This window comes from Boleophthalmus pectinirostris, unplaced genomic scaffold, assembly GCF_026225935.1.
Source record: "Boleophthalmus pectinirostris isolate CB_2022bp ecotype Guang Dong unplaced genomic scaffold, ASM2622593v1 HiC_scaffold_15, whole genome shotgun sequence".
NCBI classification, from domain to species: Eukaryota; Metazoa; Chordata; class Actinopteri; order Gobiiformes; family Gobiidae; genus Boleophthalmus; species Boleophthalmus pectinirostris.
This window is the reverse complement of record NW_026571070.1, coordinates 28,810,998-28,832,662: the sequence shown is the minus strand read 5'-3', so window position 1 is coordinate 28,832,662 and position 21,665 is coordinate 28,810,998. Positions and strand designations below refer to the sequence as shown.

Here is a 21,665-nt window from a genome sequence, read left to right as displayed (position 1 = left end):
AAGGAGAGACATAAGCCATTGTCATCTATTAAAGGGACAGCCCAGAATTTTGGACATAGGACCTCATTTCCTAATTAATCAGAGTGCTGGAAATGTGTGGAGACACTTTTTGAAATATTTCATCCAGTCCTTGTATTTGCAGAGGTCGCTGGTGCTAGGCTAGTGCATGTCAATGGCCATAGTTAGCCTGCCACTATAAACAGTATTACCCACTCCACAAAACACCCGAAGCAAAAGAGTTATAACGCCAGACTGTCAATGTGAACATCTGTGTCAATAGAATAATTTTAGAAGTAAAACCAACCTTGCATTTGCAGGATTTATGTCTGAGCAGCAGCAGCGAGTTGTACTTCCTGATAGAAAGCTTGGCAGCAGCGGACTGATATCATCTAGCACCTGTTTTACAGACAAAGTAAAATTTCACTGCTGCTGAGAACTCAACATGTGATGCAAGGCTAGTTTTATTTCAAACATTATTCTATCAACACAGACATTCACATCGACACTCTGGTGTAATAATAGATTTTCTTTGGGTGTTTTGTGGAGTGGGTAAGACTGTTTTTAGTGGCAGGATAACTATGGCCATTGACATGCACTAGCCTAGCACCTGCGACCTCTGCAAATACAAGAACTGAATGGAATATTTTAAAAAGTGTCTCCAAAACTCTGGCTCACTAGGAAATGAGGTCCTATGTCCAAAATTCCAAACTGTCCCTTTAACATCAAAACTTGAAGAAACCAAATTAATCTAGAATAGTGTGACCAGACGTCCCTTTTTACCCGTGACAGTCCCAGATTTGAGTCCTGCGTCCCCTGTCCAAAACCATTGATTTGACCCAGTTTTATAGAGAAATGTCTCAGGTGTCCTATTTTTGATCAATACGATCCTTGTCAACAGTAAAGAGAGGCATATTCTGCCTTTTATTTACATGTTTTCCCCAGTCCAGCTACGTTTCCCAGTCTGTTCCGGTCCTCCTTTTGCTGCCTCCCTCCTTTTCCTACAGCTGCCTCTCGTTCCCTAATCATCTCAGAGTTTTCTATACTCCCCTTGCTCATTCAGTCTGTGCTAGATTGTTGACCTGTCAAGACAGACTCTGAAACTCCATATCTGAAAACTCTGTATCTGAAACCCTGAATCTGATCTCTGGTGTTTCTGTATTATTCCCTGTTTGTACCTGTTTCTGAGTTTATTTCCAGCCTATTTTCCAGAGTATTTTCCAGTTTTGGAGGATATTTTAGTTCACATTTGATATCATATATTCCTCTGTTGTTTTTCAGTCTGATTTGTCATATTTAACATGTTATACCCACCTACCTGTTATAGGACACTTTCTGTTATTGAACTAAGACTTTGTTTGCTTGTATGCTTGTGCTGCATTTCAGTCCAAGTTACGTGCATGATACATATACTGTATTGTCATTTGTTTAGGTAGCTGCTTAAAACACAAAGAAAATGTGACTATGCTGACTCACATGGGCTGAGTGCAGAACAATTTCCCTTAATTACGTACTCCTTTCACAATTTTATTATTATCAACCAACCCAAACCGGGAATGTCCCAGTTTTTGATTTTGAGAATCTGGTCACCCTAATCTGGAAGTACTTTATTCTAGTACAATAAACTCCTATGGGTTTGTGCTTTAACACTACTACAGTGTTTAAACATAAAGACATGTTTTTAAAGGTGCAATATGTAACTTTTCTGGTGGAGGGTCTCTTGCTTGTTTATCTCCATGGGGATGTTATTGTCTTGTCCGGAATATTCTGCACTACAGCATAAACTTATCTTGCATTTATTCAATTACAGATTCAATATTGCTAAAAATATCTTGTAAAACATGCATTCTTACTGCGAGCAAGGTCACCTCTCCACAGATCTGACCTGTAACTTGGCCTGATAGTGCCGCCAGCTTGTCTCCATGGAGATTAGACAAGTTTAATGGCATACTTGTAATACTTGTAATACTAATTGACTGCTTCCTCTTTGTGCAGGTCCTTCTCCCTCCAGCCCCTCCTCAGCACCAGCTCTGGGTCTCTGGGCTTTCCTCTCTAACAGATTTGGATCAGATCCATTTGAGCAGATGCTGCGGCGCCCCCTGCAGACTGAGGTGTCCCGCTCTGTTACAGACCGTGGGCGCCCTGCAGACAACCTCCTGTCCACTCCAAACACGTCGCTAATAGGCTGCACAAGCTAGCAGAAATAATGGAGATGGGCTGATTAAAACAGATGCACTGCGTAACTTTTGTGGTGCAGGATTTGTCTCTTGCTTGTCTCCATGGAGATGTTATCACTTTGTTGAGTGTTCCACAATATGACATTAAAATATATCTTCGTAGAGACAAGTACATGACCACAGAAGACAGAAGTTACAGGTCAGATCTGTGGAGAGGCAACCCTGCTCAAGAAGGCATGTTTTTCAAATTGAATAAAAATATAAAATCGATGAGTTTAATCCCATACTGTAAAACATTCAAGACAAAGCAATAACAAGTGTAAACATACGGTTAATCATAAAGCATTTTTGTCATCCATGAACCAAGAAGTAAGGCTGGTGCGCTCTTAGCATGCTAGTTAACATTAATGTAATGGCAAAACCCCACTCTGGCCTCTGAAAGCTGTGAAAAATGCTTATAAACTCATCGTGGTGAATAAACAGGATGCTCAGAATGCATAAGGTAAGTGTGGGAAAGCCAAGCAGTGGAGAGCGCCCTCTTTTTCGGCCTCATAGTTTAGGTGAGAGACGCTATCCTCCAATTAAGGACTTCAGTCACAATTTACTTCTGTTTTTCTGTTTTCATTAGTAAACCCAAAGTAAGTGTGACCTTTGTTTGTGAACGTGAGTGTTATTACCCGTAGGTAATTTGGGTATTGTAACATCTGTCTCTTAGCCTCATTCATCAGACGGTTTCAATTCGTGGAAACCATCTGACCTCGCAGCATTAGGATTCATTTGCTCGACAGTAGGCTGGTACTTTCTTTATTTAACCAGTTGCTGCTATTTGGTCATGACATATGTAATGCTCCAAATCTCTTAGGAAGAAGGGCAAAAATGTCTTTCCCCTTGATAAAATTCACCAAACATTCTCTTTGTTCCAGCTTTATAACACAGAATGTCTGTCTTCATCTACATCCATCTCGACCGCTTTGTTTACTGTTGTGCTGTACCACAAAAGGGACCCAGACAGGCGCTTGAGTTTGACGTCATGACTTCACAGCTCTTCGCTGATTGACCGGTGTGCCGTCTATAACTTCCAGGGTTCTTGCAAACCGTCTGATTCCTGACCTAGTCGCTGGAGAGAAATGAAAGTGAGCGGAGGCAGTAGGTGGCGCCAGCCTGACTATCCATCTTCTGCTTCCCAGTTAAGTTTTGTAGAGTGATATTCATATCATTCCTTTCATGTTTGTTTAGCCTCATATACTTCTTTTAGTTGCTGGATACAGCATTTAAACACATATGTATAATTTATGACTGTTTTATTCTGGATTTACTGCTTAGTTTATTTATTTTTATTCATTGTAATCATTTTTGCCTATTCCTTCTACTGATCAACTTCTGTTGTCAAAATCAAGCACTCTGTTAAACTGTTAATCTAATGGAGTTCTGGTGGAAATAAATGTCCTCAAATATATCCATTCTCCAGAGCCTGAGGGCCTGTTTACATGAGAACGCTTGCGGGTAAAAACAACAAAATATTTTATCGGAAGTGCCATTCATTTAGATGGTGACGGCATTTTTTGGGCTTAAAAACGCAAAAATCTGAAACCACCCTCTAGAGTGGAAAAGTTGAATACTCTCTGCCGTAGCGTTTCCGGCTACACTGCCCAAGATGCAAAACTCTAGTCAGACCTGCTCAGGTCGCGTACTCGCTTACATCACATACATCACCACCTAGCATCACCACCGAGCCACCTGCATACCCAATCCAATTCTACACACTTTTTCGTCATCATATGCACACAAATTTGCTCCCAAAAAACACTCGTCTAAAACGTGCAATAAAAAGTGAAGACGCGACACCACTTTCGCGTCTTCTGTTCCGACCGTCATCATCATAGGTATCGTTCCATACTGTTGCGTGTTGCTGTTTTTTTAAGACAGTAAAAATCTGAAACAGCACATTTAAATGCCATTATATAAACATTTTTATGCATTTGATCTCCCTTAATTTAACTTTAATTCAATTTCTTTATATATACTACATTTTTCTATCTCTTGAGGACACTTCCAGATTGTACGCTAAAATGACTAGATTGGCGTCTCACTGTGTAACCATGAAGCGTGCACTCCCAATCTGCCGCGTTACAATGTTCTGTGCATCGGCGTATAAGATAGAGCGTGCATATTATGGGATGGATGCCGTATTGTCACTAGAGAAATAAGGACAAGTTGTACCATCAAGTGAAGAGACAGCAGCACGCGGCACAGTTCAATAATGCCATTCCAGAACTTCCTGTATCACTTTTAGGGTCGATAAAGCGTCCGTCTAATCTAATGTTCAGAGCAGGATCAATGGAGCTAAGGCAAGGCAGCGTATGAACAGCACAATACCTATTTATTATTTATTGTATAGTGTATAAAAGTGGGAAAGATCGTTGAAATATATTGTGATTATAAAATGTTTTGGTCTCAGGTGGGTATGTAATCAATTAGAATTTCAGCTTTTTATGAAATTTAGAATGAACTGAGATTTGGTTATATGAATTTTAGAAAGAAGAACTCAAATCATTTTACCATAACTTTTTTTAAAATGCTATATACACTACTTTTATAACTGAATACAAAAGGAGAAATTTGACATAGAAACATTATGTTTAAGAAAGACTGTCACAACACATAATGTGTATTTAGCCTACTCATTCAGTGTTTAAAAGGGAGTGTGAGTGATTTTTTTCTTTCTTAAAAAATTTGAAAAACAACTAGTGGACCAAAGTTATTCCTCACTATGCATCCCGAGCAGGGGTGTGCATTGTCATGAATCTGGCAATATGATACATATCACGATATGCCTGTTACGACTGAATATATCATGATATATCCTGATACTAAAACACAAGACAATATATTGTGATTTATCAATAACTGAGTATAACATTGTGGTTAAGTACACTTTCATTAAAAGAAAAATACACGAAGAACTGGTTTATGGTAAATGGAACTTAAGAAATTTTCAAGAAAAACATGATGAAAAAAATAGTTTCGAATGAATTTTTAATCGATATGAGAATCACAATGAAGTATCATGAAATTAACCTAGTGCCTCTGCTCAATTTCATTTCTCTCCAGTGACTAGGTCAGGAATCAGAACACAATATAATATCAGATGCTTGCAAGAACCCCGGAAGTTGTAGACCGCGCACCGACCAATCAGCGAAGAGCTGTGAAGCCATGACGTTAAACTCAAGCGCCTGTCTGGGTCCCTTTTGTGGTGCAGCACAACAGTAAACAAAGCAGTCGAAATTGATGTAGACGAAGACATACATTCTGTGTTGGCAACGATTCCCAAGATTGAGGACTTAAAGCTGGAACAAAGAGTATATTTGGTGAATTTTATCAAGGGGAAAGACATTATTGCCTTCTTCCTACGGGATTTGGTGAATTACATATGTCACGACTAAATAGCAGCGATTGGTTAAACAAAAAAAGTACCCACTTACCGTCGAGAGAACAAATCCTAATGCTGCGAGGCCAAACCGTTTTCACGAAGTTCAACCTTAATTCCAAACATAATTATTCACAGTGATGAGTTTACAAGCACTTTTCACAAATTTCAGAGACCAAAGCAGAGTCTAGCCATCGTAGTAAAGCCAATAACAACTAGAATCCCAAAGTGCACTTCCTGATTATCTGACAATAAAACACTTTACAATCAGATGCAGACAGCACACAGCGGACATATTGTGAGCAGCTAATACAATATGTCTGTACTGTGGCAAGACAAGTTTTGCTCAGATAGGCTACATGAGGACAAATTGGGTACGGGGCTTGTAATTCATGGTGTCACTATTATGTGCTAATCATAAAATCACACTTTTACTGTCAGCATTATCGTAAAATTCGACATTGTAACCTCCTACCAGTGTTCATGATGGGTTCAGTGTCTATGTAAGCTGCATTCATATTTTCTCTACTGCAGATCAGGTTGGAAGAGGGCTTACATTTCCATTTTTTAAGCTTTCTAACATGTTATAATGCTGTTCCCTTATCAAATACAGGCCTCAAGAGATTTAGATGTCATCCATGCATGTTTGAGAAATGTAGCGATCTCTCTTAGGCCCTATTTGAACCCTCCATGTGGTTAGACATACAATTTTGTGCAATATTCAGCCCACAAGCCTACATCACCCATCTCCAACACGGCAATTCTCCTTAAATTTACGTATGAAATGTTCCTCTTCTCATGATCTGGATGTGCGTGAGATTTACAACAATGTGTTTCCATATACTAGAGTTTCCAGTGGATAAGTGATATACAATTGACTTCTACGTACTCCCTGAGCACGTACAGCGGCCTCCCGTTTCATATATGTACTTTTGCCTTATGTGTATTCCCTGTACCAAGAGTTCATATGCATACGCTCATTTTACTCATTATCATAAACTATAAACGCTGATGGTCTCTTTTGTCTGGGTCTTTAGGGACGCTTGCGAAGATGTAACATGGAACATTCTGATATTATTAAACTTCTTTCACATACTGTAACTATTCATCTGGCTATGGAGTAAATTCTTATCAACCATAATCTCCCGATATCAATAAATATACAAAAACATGATACAAAACTGCACACAGCAACTTGACAAACCTGATGTGATGTGCAGTAGTTTAATTAGTGGGATGCTCGCTGATTCTGTTATGAAAGCGCTCAGAACGGGGAGTAACTTAACACAGAGAGCAAAGGGAGGGGAGTCTCAAGGCATCAAAAAAAAGTGACACTTATTATTAGGGCTGGGTATCATTAAGAAGTTGCCGATACAATACATATCTTGATACATAGGCCACAATACGATACATATTTCGATACAGTGCAGTTTTGATTCGATACGATACATTTCAAATCAATTCGATACGAAAAATATGAAATGATATGAAAAATAAAAGCAAAATCATGGCTGTGATACTAAAAGACTTTGTTAAACCACTTCTTGTGCCAAGTTCAGATGAAACACAAACATTTTAATCATCAAAACAGTGAATATGTTAAATGTGTTGAATAAACAAGTTTCTTTCCTCTGAACAAGCAACAAAACTGTTAGCCAGGCTGGCACCACCTAGTGCCTCTGCTCAATTTCATTCCTCTTCAGCAACTAGGTCAGGAATCAAAATACAATAGACAGTTCGCAAAAACCCCGGAAGTGCAAGTTCCTGATTGGGCACCAGCCAATTAGCGAAGAACCATATATTCAGTGTTGTCAATGATTCCCGAGATGGAGGATTTAAAGCCGGAATAAAGAGAATGTTTGGTGAATTTCATCAAGGGGAAAGACGTTATTGTCCTTCTTCCTACGGGATTTGGGAAAAGCTTAATATACTAGTTAGCCTTGTTAGTGGCGCAGTACGTCACAACCAAATAGCAGCGATTGGTTAAATTTTAAAAAGTACCCACCTGAACGTTGCCGAAACGTTATTTTGAAAATAAAAAAGCTTTTGGACATCAGCCATCTGAGTGTGCTATGCATTTTTTCACTTTTGTCTTGCTGCTCCTTGCATTTGCACCTCTACAAGAATTTTGGTGTGTGTTTTCTATTTCTTTTGAGAAAGTACCCGCTTACCATTGCGAACGAATTCTAACACTGTGAGGTCAGAGGGTTTCTGCGAAGTGAAACAAAGTGAAACCAGCTGATGAATCAGGCTACAAAACTGTAGTGCTAACAAAATAATTTAGTAAAATATAAAAAAAAATAAAAGTAAAAAAAAATACTCTTGGCAATATATCGATACAGCAGCCCACAATATCAATACTGTATCATCACATTAAACAACACACTATATCGATATTTTGATATTTTTGCACACCCCTACTTGTTAGGTGTTAGCAGTTAATACCCCATAGAAGTACAATACCCCCTCTTTAAGCACTAACATCAATGAATCGCTTATAGCCAAAACTGAACTTTGGATTTTCTTGTTCACTGGTAAACACTGAATCTGCTAACATAATCACATTGAGCCAAATTAGCATTAGCCGTTAGCATACTTGATACATTCTTCCCTCCTAACAGGAAGTGACTGGAGGCTGCAGTGGAGATGCCCCATGCTGGCTTGTTGTTCGACATCGTTCATTATTAATTCATCAGCGGCGTATTGATTGTGTATTCACGTGGCGGGGAGAGGAAAGCAGTTATATTAGCCGCCTCTTCCCCCCAGAGCTGATGTTTCTTATCGGGGCCAGACACAGGATGGGGCGCGCGATACTTCCATACCACAGCAGAAAGATTAGGCCGAGTAGAAAGAAGGACACTGCAAGGTGAAAACACAAGATTCCAGCAATGGGCTTTATGAATGGGAGGGGTATGTACTGTAGATGATGACCGGAAAGTGCATTTAATTTATTCTGTTTATAAAGTTAACTATACAAAGATAAAGGTGGACTATGTAACTTTCCTGTATGCCAGTGCTTGTTTCCATGGAGATGGTGTTGCTTAGACTGGAATGTTCCACAGTATGGCATTAAACTTGTCTGTCCTGCATCTAGGCTATTGAATTAATGGTGTTTTTATTGCTTGTGAAATCATGTATTGTTACTGTGAGTGGGTCGTCTCTCCACAGATCTGACCTGAATACATAGTGTTTCTAGTTTTCAATGTTTTGAGCTGAACAGTATGTTGGAATATCAGGATGTGATTTCATAACAGAATGTGATGTAAAATCAAAATGTAATGTCATTTTGGAATGTGATGTCCTGTCAGAATGTGATGTCATATCAGATGGGGGAGTTACCCTGCGTTCGATTATCCTTCTGAATTGGTTTTCTGAGGAAGTTGCCGAGTGACACACGTCACTGGGACCTGGGACAGCGCCTGGGACCTCGGTGGCAGAAAAAGTACACAGAGCAAGGATTCCGAGTCAGAATCCAAGCTGGCTGCGCCCACCGCGACGTGTAAATATGAAGTGTTTCCATTGTGTTTGGACACTTTCTTGGTTTAAATGACAATTTCAGTCACTCTCATTACTGCAGTACCTTACTACGTCCGTATCTCTGCCTATGGGTATGGTAGTCAGTGTTATGGTGAGGCCAATATTGAACAAATACTTATTTAAATTTAACGGGCAGAGAAATCATAACATAAAATGAAGTGCAAATCTAATTAATTAAAGTGGCAGCGTTTTCATAAAATGAGGGAATAGTCATAATCACAATCCACATAGTCTGACACGCGAAACATAATAATACGCTTCGAGCTTGGACATGACGTCAAATCCGAGGTCCAAGTGGGAGTCGTGGTTAGATTTTCATCCTGAAAGGAATATCCAAAAAGAAAAGTCCACACTGAACCTGATCATCATCTATTAAATGAAGTTACAATTATGTAGATAATAGAATGTCATCTGCAAAGAACAAAAAAATCCAGTCTCTTCATAAAAATATTGTTGCCAGAAATGTTGCAATTTGCACCTTCAATGATAATAACAACCCTAACCCTAACAACGTTCAGTAAGCCTTTATAATAACTACAACACTTAATTCACAATGAACAAATAGTTCATTAAGAATGATCAGACTCAGAAACTACTTCATTAATATCCTTAAACCCTTAATTAATAATTAAATCTTTGTTCATACTTTATTAAGACTAAATCAGGAGTAGTGTCACCCCGATTTTCCATACATTACTCAGCTGATCACTTAAAAAGAACGTCAAACTTCTCTGGGCTGAGACAAGTATCCTGCTGAATCATGCTTACACTTGACAGCCACTTTGCGAGCCTTAAACTTTAAACCACACTAATGTGATTGTGGTGCTAGCGTCGGGATAGCCTCTTATGCTAGCGCGGATCTCGGCTCATTTGAATCTGTGCTGCCTGTAAGCGACTCCACTGTCTCAATTAGTGATTCACTCAAGGCGGAACTCACAACCAGTCATCTAGATTAAATATTTACTAACGCGCAGGATCGTATGGGCGCTTACACTTGACTGGCAATCAACACAACAGCGTTAAATGTTAGCAAGCTAATGACACCGTGTGCTACAGTCCTGTTGCAATGTATGAGTATGTGGGTATTTTGTGATGTAGTTTTGAAGATTTTTATGATCCAAATACCCAACATCTATCTATACGCTTTTTAAGCCACAAAAAAATCTTATAAGCCAAGTTCAAGTTTATCATAATAAGAATAAATAAGTGTCATATCGAACAAATGAGCAGACTTATGGTGACTGTAACGCTGTTCATACTGGATATAATGTCATTTCACAATGTGGTTTCATATCAGAATGTGAATCCTTTCGGAATGTGTCATATCGGAATGTGATGTCACATAGGAATGTGTCTGTGGGAATGTGTACTATCAGAATATGATGTTCTATGGGAATGTGATGTTCTATCAGAATGTGTCATATCGGAATGTGTCATATCGGAATGTGATGTCCTGTCGAAATGTGTCAAATCAGAATGTGATGTCATATTGCAATGTGTCATATCGGAATGCGTCACATCGGAATGTGTCATATCAGGAGGTGTCATATCAGAATGCGATGTTCTATGGGAATGTGATGTCCTATCAGAATGTGTCATATTGGAATGTGTCATATCAGAATGTGATGTCCTGTCGAAATGTGTCAAATCAGAATGTGATGTCATATTGCAATGTGTCATATCGGAATGTGTCATATCGGAATGTGATGTCATATAGGAATGTGTCATATTGGAATGTGATATCATATAGGAATGTGTCATATTGGAATGTGATGTCTTATCAAAATGTGCCATGTCGGAATGAGTCATATCAGAATGTATCATATCAGAATGTGTCACATTGGAATGTGTCACATCAGAATGTGATGTCCTATCGGAATGATGTCATCAGAATGTATCCTATCGGAATATGTCATATTGGAATGTGTTGTCATATCTAAATGCAGTGTCATTTCGGAATGTGTCATATTGCAATGTCATAACATACTGTGATGTCATTTCAGAATGTAATGTCATATCGGAATGTCTAATGCAAGATAGATACATTCGATGCCACACTCTGGAATGTTCCATGGAAAAGTTACATAGTGTGCCTTTAACTCAAAAAAGCTCCTCTCCCATGTGTGCTCTTATTTGTCATGTTGCCAGTATCGGTATAAGGCACTGTATCTGCTAACACTAACTGCAGTATTTTTTTCTTCTTTTTAATTGCTTGTCTCTCATCTGGGCTGTGAGTCATCGCAGATCGAGCCTCAGTGCACCGAAAAGAAAGGAAAAAGCCAATCGTGAAGAAGCACAGAACACAGTATAGGTTTAGGTTTGAAAAATGAATTATAAGGGCCTGCAGCAGCCAGTGGTTTCCAATGCAGCTACATCCACTAAAGGGGTTATTTTTAGCTACACTGCCTTGTCAAGACCGAGGAGCGGAGAGAGAACACCCCACCGCCCCCCTTCCCCTCCTCTCGCCCCCCAGCCTTTCGGATAACAAGGGGAAACCACATAGGAGGGGAGCGGGGGTACACACAGGAGTAGTAGTAGAAATATAATATAGTACAGGTCCCTCTGTGTATAGAATATGTAAATGCGAGGGGTCAGAACTTAGAAGAGTACGCTAATTTGCGTTGCCGCTAGACGCTATTCGAGAAATGATTTTGTGAATGAAAGTATAGGTATTTTTACAGTCTCGTGTGTAATCATTAAACATCAAGGTCATACAGGCTTAATATAATATAGTATTTTATTTATTACAGTACGAAAGGAAATTACTGAACGTGGAGTATAGAATAAGTTCCAGTGTTGTTGTTTTTTTTTTTAATCAATCAAGCTCTTTTGATGCACTACTATGCAACTTTTTCAAGTGAGGGGTATGCCATTTGCTAGTCTCCATGGAGATTATACTGCCTTGCCTGGAATGTTCCGCAGTATGGCATAAAACTTGTGTATTTATTGGATAACAGGTTCCTACATTGCTAACTATCTAAAAACATGTATTCTTACTGTGAGCATGGTCACCTCTCCACTAGGGGTGTAACGATATCCAAGTCTCACAACACGATATTGTCTGAAATGTTCCACAGTACAGGATATTTTGAGTCCTCCTGTAGGCTTTTATTAGGACTATTAGGACAGCAATTTTTCCGAAAAGTATTGTGATTTTTTTTTTGCATTATATCTGTAAAAAGTAGGATTCTGTTAAGATGTTACTGTTGTGCCTGGTATGCCCCACATTTATTACCATACTGTGGGGCAGAACAGAACAGAACCCTACTTTTTCAAGATATAATGCAAATAAAATCACAATACTTTTCAGAATAATTGCTGTCCTAATAGTCCTAATAAAATCCTACAGGAGGACTCAAAATATCCTGTACTGTGGAACATTCCCGGCACAGCAATAACATCTCCATGGAAACAAGCAGGTGACAAACCCTCCACCAGAAAAGTAACACAGTACACCTTTAATGATCTACTCACTTGTCTAGAACTTGACCCAATCCTGTCAATTTCAGAATTTGACTTTGTGTGACCATCGACATTCCTTATTTTTATGTATTTTGTTGTATTTAATTGGGACAATAAAAGAGGTCTGAAATGGTCTGAACAATCCTCAAAGGATAGCCCCATTGCTATTTTTATATACGGGAACTACCGTCTACCTCAAGGGCAAAATGACACAACAAGAGCCCATGTCAAAATCCTTTTTATACAGAATGTTTAAGTAGTGAAAACAGACTATTGACCCTGTACAAACTGTCTATAATATATCTCACACCTTTAAACATTGAGTTAGAAACCAGACAATAAGCATTTGACAAAAAAAATAGATATTAATTTTTATTTAGTTATGTATGTAGTAGTATGAAGTAAAAAATATATATAGAAATTGTTGCAACAAATAACGTTCAGTTCATGGTTTGATTGTTTTCCATTGTGCATTTGAAAAGGATGATGCAAGATCAATTATTCATAAGTAAAAGTAAAGGTCTAAACAGAACTTACCCTAGACTAAACCAGACATAAACCAATTCTAAATAGAACTAATTAGTTCTTCAAAATATTATGAATATGAAGATTAAAAAAACAAAACATGAAACTAAGTCTAAACAACCAAGACAAAACAACTATTAGACCAAGACTATATCGAGGAACTAATCCAAAACCAGGTATTAAACAAGGTTAAACCAGGACTTTACTAAAGGCACATTCACACTTGTCCTGGTTTGGTCCTGGTTGAGCTTAGTTTAGTCCTCCTGTAGACTTGCTTTGGTCCCCCGCTGTCCTAGTTCTGGTTTAGTCCTGGTCTAGTCCAGGTTTAGTTTAAGGTTTAGTCTTAATTTTGAGTTTTGATGTAGTTTAAGACCAAGTTCAGTCTAATACATCTACAGGAAAACTACACCCAACACCTAATCCAAGGCTCCATCAGGACCAAACCAGGACTCAAATGAGTCCTAAACTAGAACTTAAAGGTGCACTATGCAACTTGTTTTCTGATGAATGGTCCAACACCTGTTTATACATGGACACGTATGTGCTTTGCCTGGAATGTTCCACAGTATGACATTAAACTTATCTTGCATTTATTAAATTACAGATGTTTTTTTGTGCTTGAAAAAACACTCATGGTTACTTTGAGTGGGTCGCCTCTCCAGAGTTCTGACCTGTAACCTGGCCAGCATGCATGGAGGCTTTACTGTTTGTCTCCATGGAGATACATAAGTTTACTGTGGAACATTCTAGGCAAAGCATGAAACATCTCCATAGAGGCAAGCCCAAGCAGTTTGGCGAACCCTTCACTAGAAAAGTTGCGTAGTGCAATTAGGTCTGCACATGGGCACGACTAACGAGATCTTACGTGTGACTAAACCTGTTATCGACCCACCTACCTGAACTGCGGAGCTTGATTGCTCTTGAGCCCGTAGAAACCCGCTGACAGGGTCAAAAGCCAGCGCGGCACAAAATTCCCATTCTCACATTCCAAGTACGGCGCGGACCACTTCACGTGCGTCTTATCCGGAATGTAACTCTCCCCACGTTTCAGCGAATTGTCCACAGAAGTAAAATCCTGACTGAGCACCCTTTTGTGAAACGCGGGCTTCTTTTTCCTGTCTCTCACCCCGTGGTACCACTCCGTCTCCGCGCTCCGGTTATGCAGGTGTCGGTGCGCATCCCCGGAAAGATCTTGCAGGACAATCTCCCCACCTGCCCGCGTCGCCTGGAGCAACACATCTGGCCCCACCACCGAGGAATCCACGTTAAAAGTCACAACTGCGCGGTGGATCTTGTCATCTCCTTCCAGTATGCTCCTGACCAACGCGTGGTACCACTCGATATCCTTCCGCAGACTCTGCTCTCTGGACCTGTTGGCTTGCAGGATCATGTTGAGGAAGTTGGTAGCGTGCAGCACCGTATCCAAGACGCTGCCCATGGACTCCGCGCTTCCCCGCAGCGCTGTGAGCTCGTACCGGCGGCTGCAGTTGGCGTGCGCTAACGTACTCGAGTCTCCGGTGTGCAGAAACGCGGTAACCACTCCGGGTTCGTCATACGCGCTTTTCTGCTGGTGGTGGGGCTTACCGATGTGCGCCAGATGATGATGCCCGGAGCGGCGCGTCTCCAGCTCGGGTAAGATCCCTCCACCGCCTCCGCTACCACCACCACCACCTCCTCCTCCTCTTCTGGCTACAAGTCGTTTACCGAGAAATTCGCCGTGGTTCGATCCGCGCACGATTCCCACTTGGAGCAGCAGCGGCAGGAGCAGCAGCGACAGGCGAAGTACATCCATGTCTTCTGACCCCCCTGGCTGGCGGGAGCGTCCACAGATGTTGATAGAGGGGATGGGTCGCCTTTGCAGTGCTCAAATCCCTCTCCGCTTCATACAGCTTGTTGATGTGGTTGAACTAGTAGTCGTTTCTCCTCTCCTCTTCTTCAGCACCGTAGTTAAGACGCGATTCCAACCTCCTCCTCCTCCCGGCGACACGAAGGGGGCGGGTTAACTAGCGAAAGGATTGTTATGGTTAATATATATCTGGCTGTAAGTATATTTTTAGCTTGGAGAGGAGCGCACACTTGGCCCGAGAATGCACTCCGCCCTCTCCTTAGCGCTCGGAGTGGAAGATGTGCAGTAAGAGCGAGGAGCAGCCACCGTTAAAGCCCGTGTTTGCGCGCAGCCGATTGGCCCCCGCGGCTGTCAATCAAAAGCGGGGGCTGCCTCAGACACGTGAAGCAGTTACCAAGAGATGCAACACAACCAGCGACGTCTGGTTTTTTAGAGGCGAACCGCGGGGAAAGATGCGAACGTGTTTGGGGAGCCGTTCGGAAATCCCTGCGTCATGGGGAATGCGTCGTGTTTGCTCAAGGTTCACGCGTAAAACGGGCATCAATCAAGTGGTTCAACAAGTGGCCGGTGATTCATGTTCCGTCAGACATGTTTTTGTATAGCCTAGTCATCATTATGTTTTTGTCATATTGCGTTGCACTTGATAGCGCACAATAGCCTACTTAATGGCCTATTATACATGATGGGATGATGCAAAAACATGGTCAAGGCTGATTTTGGGGTATGGTTCGGTGGGGGAATTCCAGTGTTGCAACGCTCAGTTCAAGAATAGAATGAGAAAATCGATAAACAATGTAAATTAAAGAGGGGGTATTACACTAGAACATGGGGTTGTGTGTAAAATCTCTCAGTCGTCCAGGTAGAATCCATGGCAAAGGAGAAAGTCAATTTGTCAACTGGATAAAAGTTTATTTTGGTCGAAAAACAAAAACAACTTGAATTTCTTCTTTGCCATACAACATGAGCTATTAATTACACATCAGACGTATATTACATAGACTGTTTAGTTCATCGTGTGACCTTTTATTGTTTTGAAAATGCTAGGCGTATATTTGCCAAAAAGAATGTATCAACATGTTTAATAAGTTTGATTTTCCTTTTTGACGCCATGAGCCCTTCTCATTTTGCTCCCCGCTCTAAGTCACTCCCCCTTCAGAGAGCTATCACAACACAAGTGGCATGCATTTCTAATGAAGACTAATGTGAGGTTGTAGTGTATTATTTTGTAGCATGCTTATGGAGGATTGTTGTGTGGGAGCATCGGTGTTGTGGGCTTGTGGACAAAGCATTGGAGAGAGTCGTACACTTAACCATAAGGAGGGATCAAATAGGGCCTGGGAGAGATCAGAGAATTACTCAAACATGCATAGAAGACATGTAAACCTCTCCAGGCTTGTTTTTGATGAGGGAACAACTTTATAACATGGTAGAAAGCTCCATAAAGTTTTGTTTAGCATAATACCCCTTCTTTAAGTACTGTTAGACTAGACTTCAATCTAACACAACATTGTGCAAGTAGAGCAAAGCTATACAGGGCAGTCCACGCCAAATCTCCGAATGCCTCCGCCCAACCATCTCAGATTTGACTGAAAAAATTCTAGGAGGTTCACACACTTTCCAATGGGAAAAGTCATGTTGGTGGTTGATATTGGTGGGTGCTGTCATTGTTTTGGTATAACATGGTAAAAATGGCACCAAATTTATTTTTTTCATTTTTAACACTTAATATCTTGTAGAGAATTCCTCACAGAGGCTCAGTTTTAAAATACAAAGCACACAGCATGTGTGGGAAGGTTTATGTTCAATATCAAACCTTTGACTTTGAAACTGCACTTTCCACAGTCCACAGTCAGTCACATGCCCTTAAATATGAAGAGTAAAATTTTCAAGCAAATTCAAGCCCCCAGAAATCTCTAATAAATCAAAAGCACATGTATAAAAGTCCATATTCTATAAGTACATCTGACAAATTTTAACCCTTGAAAATTTGAAGGACCTACCTTAAATAGTTTTTTAGATACAGCAATCTGAAAGTGGCTCCTTGAACAACTTTGCTCAAAACAGGTCAGGGGGGAGTTGACAAAATATCTTTTAATGACAAAACTATAAGGAGTTGGGAGCAAAAATTTGGGAGTTTTCCTGTTGGAAAGTGTGTGAACCTCCTAGAATTTTTTCAGTCAAATCTGAGATGGTTGGGCGGGAGCATTTGGAGATTTGGTGTGAAATGACCCATACTACAACACTATTACATACAATAAGTGGCTATATGTTTAAACAGCATATGGACAGAATAACTGGCAGGTAAAGTGACTTCAGTGAATAAATCTCATAGGATTATAGATCACTTTGGATCACCATTTTCAATAGGCTTATAAGTGATAAGGTTCAACAATCTGCAATTTTCTTTTTAGATATTTCCAATGAAAATATTCTACACTGAGAAAGAATTGTACAATATGGGAAATGAGTTCAAGGTGCACTAACCTATGTAACTTTTTCTGGTGGGGAGTCTGTCACCTGTTTCTCTCCATAGATGTTATTCCTTTGTCTGGAATATTTGGAAATTTGGCATTAAGTGTTTTTTATATTTTTGTTCCATTTGTTTTTATTCCAAAAATACATGCATTCTCACTGTGAGCAGACTCATCTCTCCACAGATCTGACCTGTAACTTGGCATGGGGGTGTGAGTTGACTCCATGGAGATAGGTTTAATTCCATACTGTGCACATTTAACTGATTGGCATACTAATTATTTCTATATTAGTTAAAATTATTTGTCAATTTGCCATAGTCAGTGAGTTTAATTTTCAATAGTAACAAAAAAAAGCATATTTACTTTAGAACTGATTTGAACACATTTACATATTGATTAAGTAACAATATGCAATATATGCAAAATAAATATGCAAATGACTGCATACAAAAAGCAGGTCCTGTTCTCATAGCCCCCAAAATAAACGCTAAAAGGAAAGATGTTTGCGTACTGTAGGCTTGTTAGCTAACCAAACAAGCAGCATCGCCTACAGTGCATCACCATGGCGACCGCAGCTGCCCATCAAACTGTGCCACAAGCTGACAGAGGAGGAAATGAACTACATACATGCCAGTTTGTGGGAAAGGGGATTGTACTGCAGGTATTTGTAGGTGTCTATTTCAAATTAACAACTGCTGACAGGCAGAGTGGCAGAGTGGTTAGTGCCCTCACTTTCCAAGCAGAGGATTGTGGGTTTGGACTTCATACCTTGCATTTCTTAGAGTGGAGTGGATGTCCTCACTGTGATGTGGGTTCTTTGAGGTTCTCCTGATTTCTCCCTGTATCCAAAACATACATGAATTAAGCAGTTATTTTTTGTTCATGCTGTTGATAATGTCTAACTTTTTAGACAATTTGCTTTTTGTTTTATTTTTTTCATTGTTGGTATTTAGAGTTTATTGCACTGAAAAACGTGTTCTTTCTGTGAGCATCTCCACAAACCTAACTCTTCGAAATGTTGTTCTTTTGGCTATAATCTTCCAGTTTGGCATAAAACTTCTCTGTCTCCATGGAGAATGTTCTGCAACGTGTGGTTTTAACTTTCTATTTCCATGGAATCATGCAGGGGAAGCCACCTCCAGAAAGTTACATAATGTACCTTTAAAGGTTGTATGGAGGATTTTTTTTTTTGTTTCAAATTGTCAATGATAGCATTATAGGGATGCAGTAGCCTTGTAATTATGATGACCAAAAAAAGAGAATAAAAATTCATCAACTCTGGACGTGGTGGGGCTAAACATTTGCCAATAGATAACGACACTGCCTTGTTATCTGTTAGCTGACAGGCTGTCAATCAATCTCCCTACGTTTCTAGCGTAACTGACTTGCCTGCGCGCTGCCGGTACGTGGTTTACGTACGACTGTCACACAGTCCACAGACGCAAGCCGCACAGACGCTGTTTACTCCACCAACGCAACAGTTCTTAGCGGCTTTTTTTGACCTATATCTTCCTCGCAGTTAGCACAAAGTTTGTTGCAATGGCGACAAGAATCCAGGAGGAGTTAGCCGCAAAAGAAAGTCCGTTTTTGAGATTGCTGAAAGAAGAAGACAAGGGGAAAAGCAGTGAAGCCAAACTAAGGTGATTCTTGAAGATTCATTCCAGCGATGGCGCGACTGAAGCAGACGTAGGGTCTAAAGACTGACGCACTGGTCGCCAAATTACTCCTGGACAGGTAACTTCTGCTTATTATGAAAACGTACTTTATTTCCAAGAGCTAGTCAAACGTTTTTCAGGACACAAAAGCGATATCCTATGTCTGAAAAGGCAAAGAAAGAGTCCGCTTGCTGCTGCGTGTTGTAGCTAGTTCATTCGCACTGAATCTCCGCGCAACCTTCTCTGCACCCCTTTCCTGCTCCTGTCCCCGCTGCCCGTTCCGCTCTTCCCCCTTGCTCCTCACTTCTCCGGGCACGGAATCTCCGCGCACCGCTCCCTCTCCTCCTCCTCTCTCCTCTCCTCTCCTCTCTCCCGCTCCGCTCTTCTCCCTGCTCCTCACTTCTCGTCCGCGCACGAAATGTCCGCGCACCCGCTCCCCCCGCTCCTCACTTCTCCACCTTGCCTAACCAACACTGTAGTTAGTTGTTTACAAGTCATGTGCAGCGCACCGGCTGTAAACAAACCTGTTTCTGGCGTAAAGAGGAGGCGGGAGGAGGCGTTTCTACGTAGGGAGCTGTAGGGGAGGGGGGTGGTTTCACGCATGCGCAACATTTGAAAAAGGACAAACAGTCGCTGGATTTCTCGTTCCTTGGAAAATCCTCTATACAACCTTTAAGAGAAATTCTAGCAAAGGAGAATTTCTATTCTGTCAAGTGGATAAAAGTTTTTTGATTGAAGATGTTCTCATCCAAGCTGACAGAATTGAATTTCTCCTTTGTTATGGGTCCTACATGGACAACTGAGGCATCACACAAACATCTTTAAGAAAAAAACAAATACATAAACAAAGCATATCACAAATAGAGTTGGTGTGATCATTGTGATTATTGTGATATCTGTTTATAGTGATTACAATTTGAGCTGTATCATTATTTTAAATGAATTTATTGGTGTAGATATGACTAAGTTAACTTTGTGCTGCATGTGTGTGTTGCATATGGAGATGTAGGTCATTACAGAGATATAGGCTCATGGTATTGTAATTATTTGTTTGTATAATATCTTTTTCCAGTATTACGATTCACATCTAAAGTTACATCTTTTTTTTTCTGCTTTCTTCAAATATGAAGTTGCAGAAAGTAGCGGAATGATCTATAGGATAAACTATGAAATACAATCTCAAGCTCAGAAGATTTACTTGAGAAAATAAACAGCTTATATGTCATGAGATCATCTGAGCCGCCCTGCCCCCACAGTCTCATCATGACATATTAATGAAGACATATTACGCTTTTGTCTGCTCCAGTTGTAATCTATGGCATGTGTACATCATTATGTTACAGTCTGAAAATCTAAAATTATACAATATCAATCTAAAACAACTTAAAGGGCATGTACTATGCCAAATTATGCAAGTTTTAATTTTATATTGATAATCCCTTATCAAAAACATAGGCTTCCTGTAGCTGTATTTTGCTTCATTCGCACTATTCGTAAATCCACTTATCCAAAGTCATCTTCTCTGAGCCTAAAAAATGCTCTGCTTGCATTTTCCTCAGATTGTTGCATCATAGATAAAATTCTGGACTCCTGCGCAGATTTTAAGTCCCTAGCAGAGGGTGTTAATGTGGGTCAGTGACAACTTGGATTTTCAGCACAATGACATCTTGAATACAGCAGAATAAACATTACCATATTTTTTGGACTATAAGTCGCTCCGAAGTATAAGTCACACCAGCCAAAAAATGCGTAATGAAGAAGAAGAAAAAATACATTTATAAGTCGCACTTTTTTGGGGAAATTTATTTTTTGAAATCAGAGACCAGGAACTGACAGTTCATCCTGTCAACAATAGACTGTTAACGTCACATATGAACAGTTCTTCAGATAACTATAGCATAAACAACAGAACAGAACAAGTTTAACAAACTCTCCATCTCACTCCAAATCACTAAATCCATTGAATTCTTCATCCTCGGTGTCACTTCCAAGAAACTCCGCAACCTCCGGAGATAAACGGAGTGCTGCTTCCTCTTCGTCAGACTCAGCATCAGTTCCAGTTAGAATTATTCCGACCTTTCTGAATCCCGACAGGATGGTTTTGGTTGTTACTGAAGTCTAGGCTTTGTTGATTCATCCATTGACTTCCAGGAAAGTTTCATGGTGCATCCTCCTGGTTCCAGTGAAGCTGTGTTCTCCATCCCCGCTTTCCACCAGGCCCTCACAAGTTTTTCGCTCACTTTAAACTTTCTTTCTGTTGCTCGATTACTGTTTTTGGCTGCATATTTCACTACCTGCAGCAGGACAGTGGCTTTTTCTGCAGGAAACATGTGCAGTAGAGTGCAAAGTGACAGTGGTACAGGAGTAATAGGAGTAGCAGATACTGACACACAAGCCTAGAACCTCTCGTGGCTTCAGTGTGAAAGTCGCACCAGAGTATAAGTCTCAAGACCACTCAAACAATGAAAAAGTCCAACATATATTTTGAAAAATACAGTAATCGAACATGCATGAGTCACTCTAGATATAATTTTGAGAGGGTAAATGAGAGAGGGAAAACTATTA

General features: G+C 40.2%; 1 protein-coding gene across 1 annotated transcript in view; it reads right to left on the bottom strand.

Annotated features, from left to right (window-relative positions):
* The window catches only part of gpr158a (G protein-coupled receptor 158a), a 108,268-nt gene extending 93,351 nt beyond the window's left edge, over positions 1-14,917 (bottom strand). The window contains exons 1-2 of the mRNA XM_055150829.1: positions 14,819-14,917; positions 14,022-14,752 (exon numbers count right to left, since the gene is read on the bottom strand). Of these exons, the coding sequence (XP_055006804.1) occupies positions 14,022-14,752; positions 14,819-14,917 (830 nt within the window). The remainder of the gene's footprint in view (positions 1-14,021; positions 14,753-14,818) is intronic.
* Between the last annotated feature and the right edge of the window lie 6,748 nt (positions 14,918-21,665).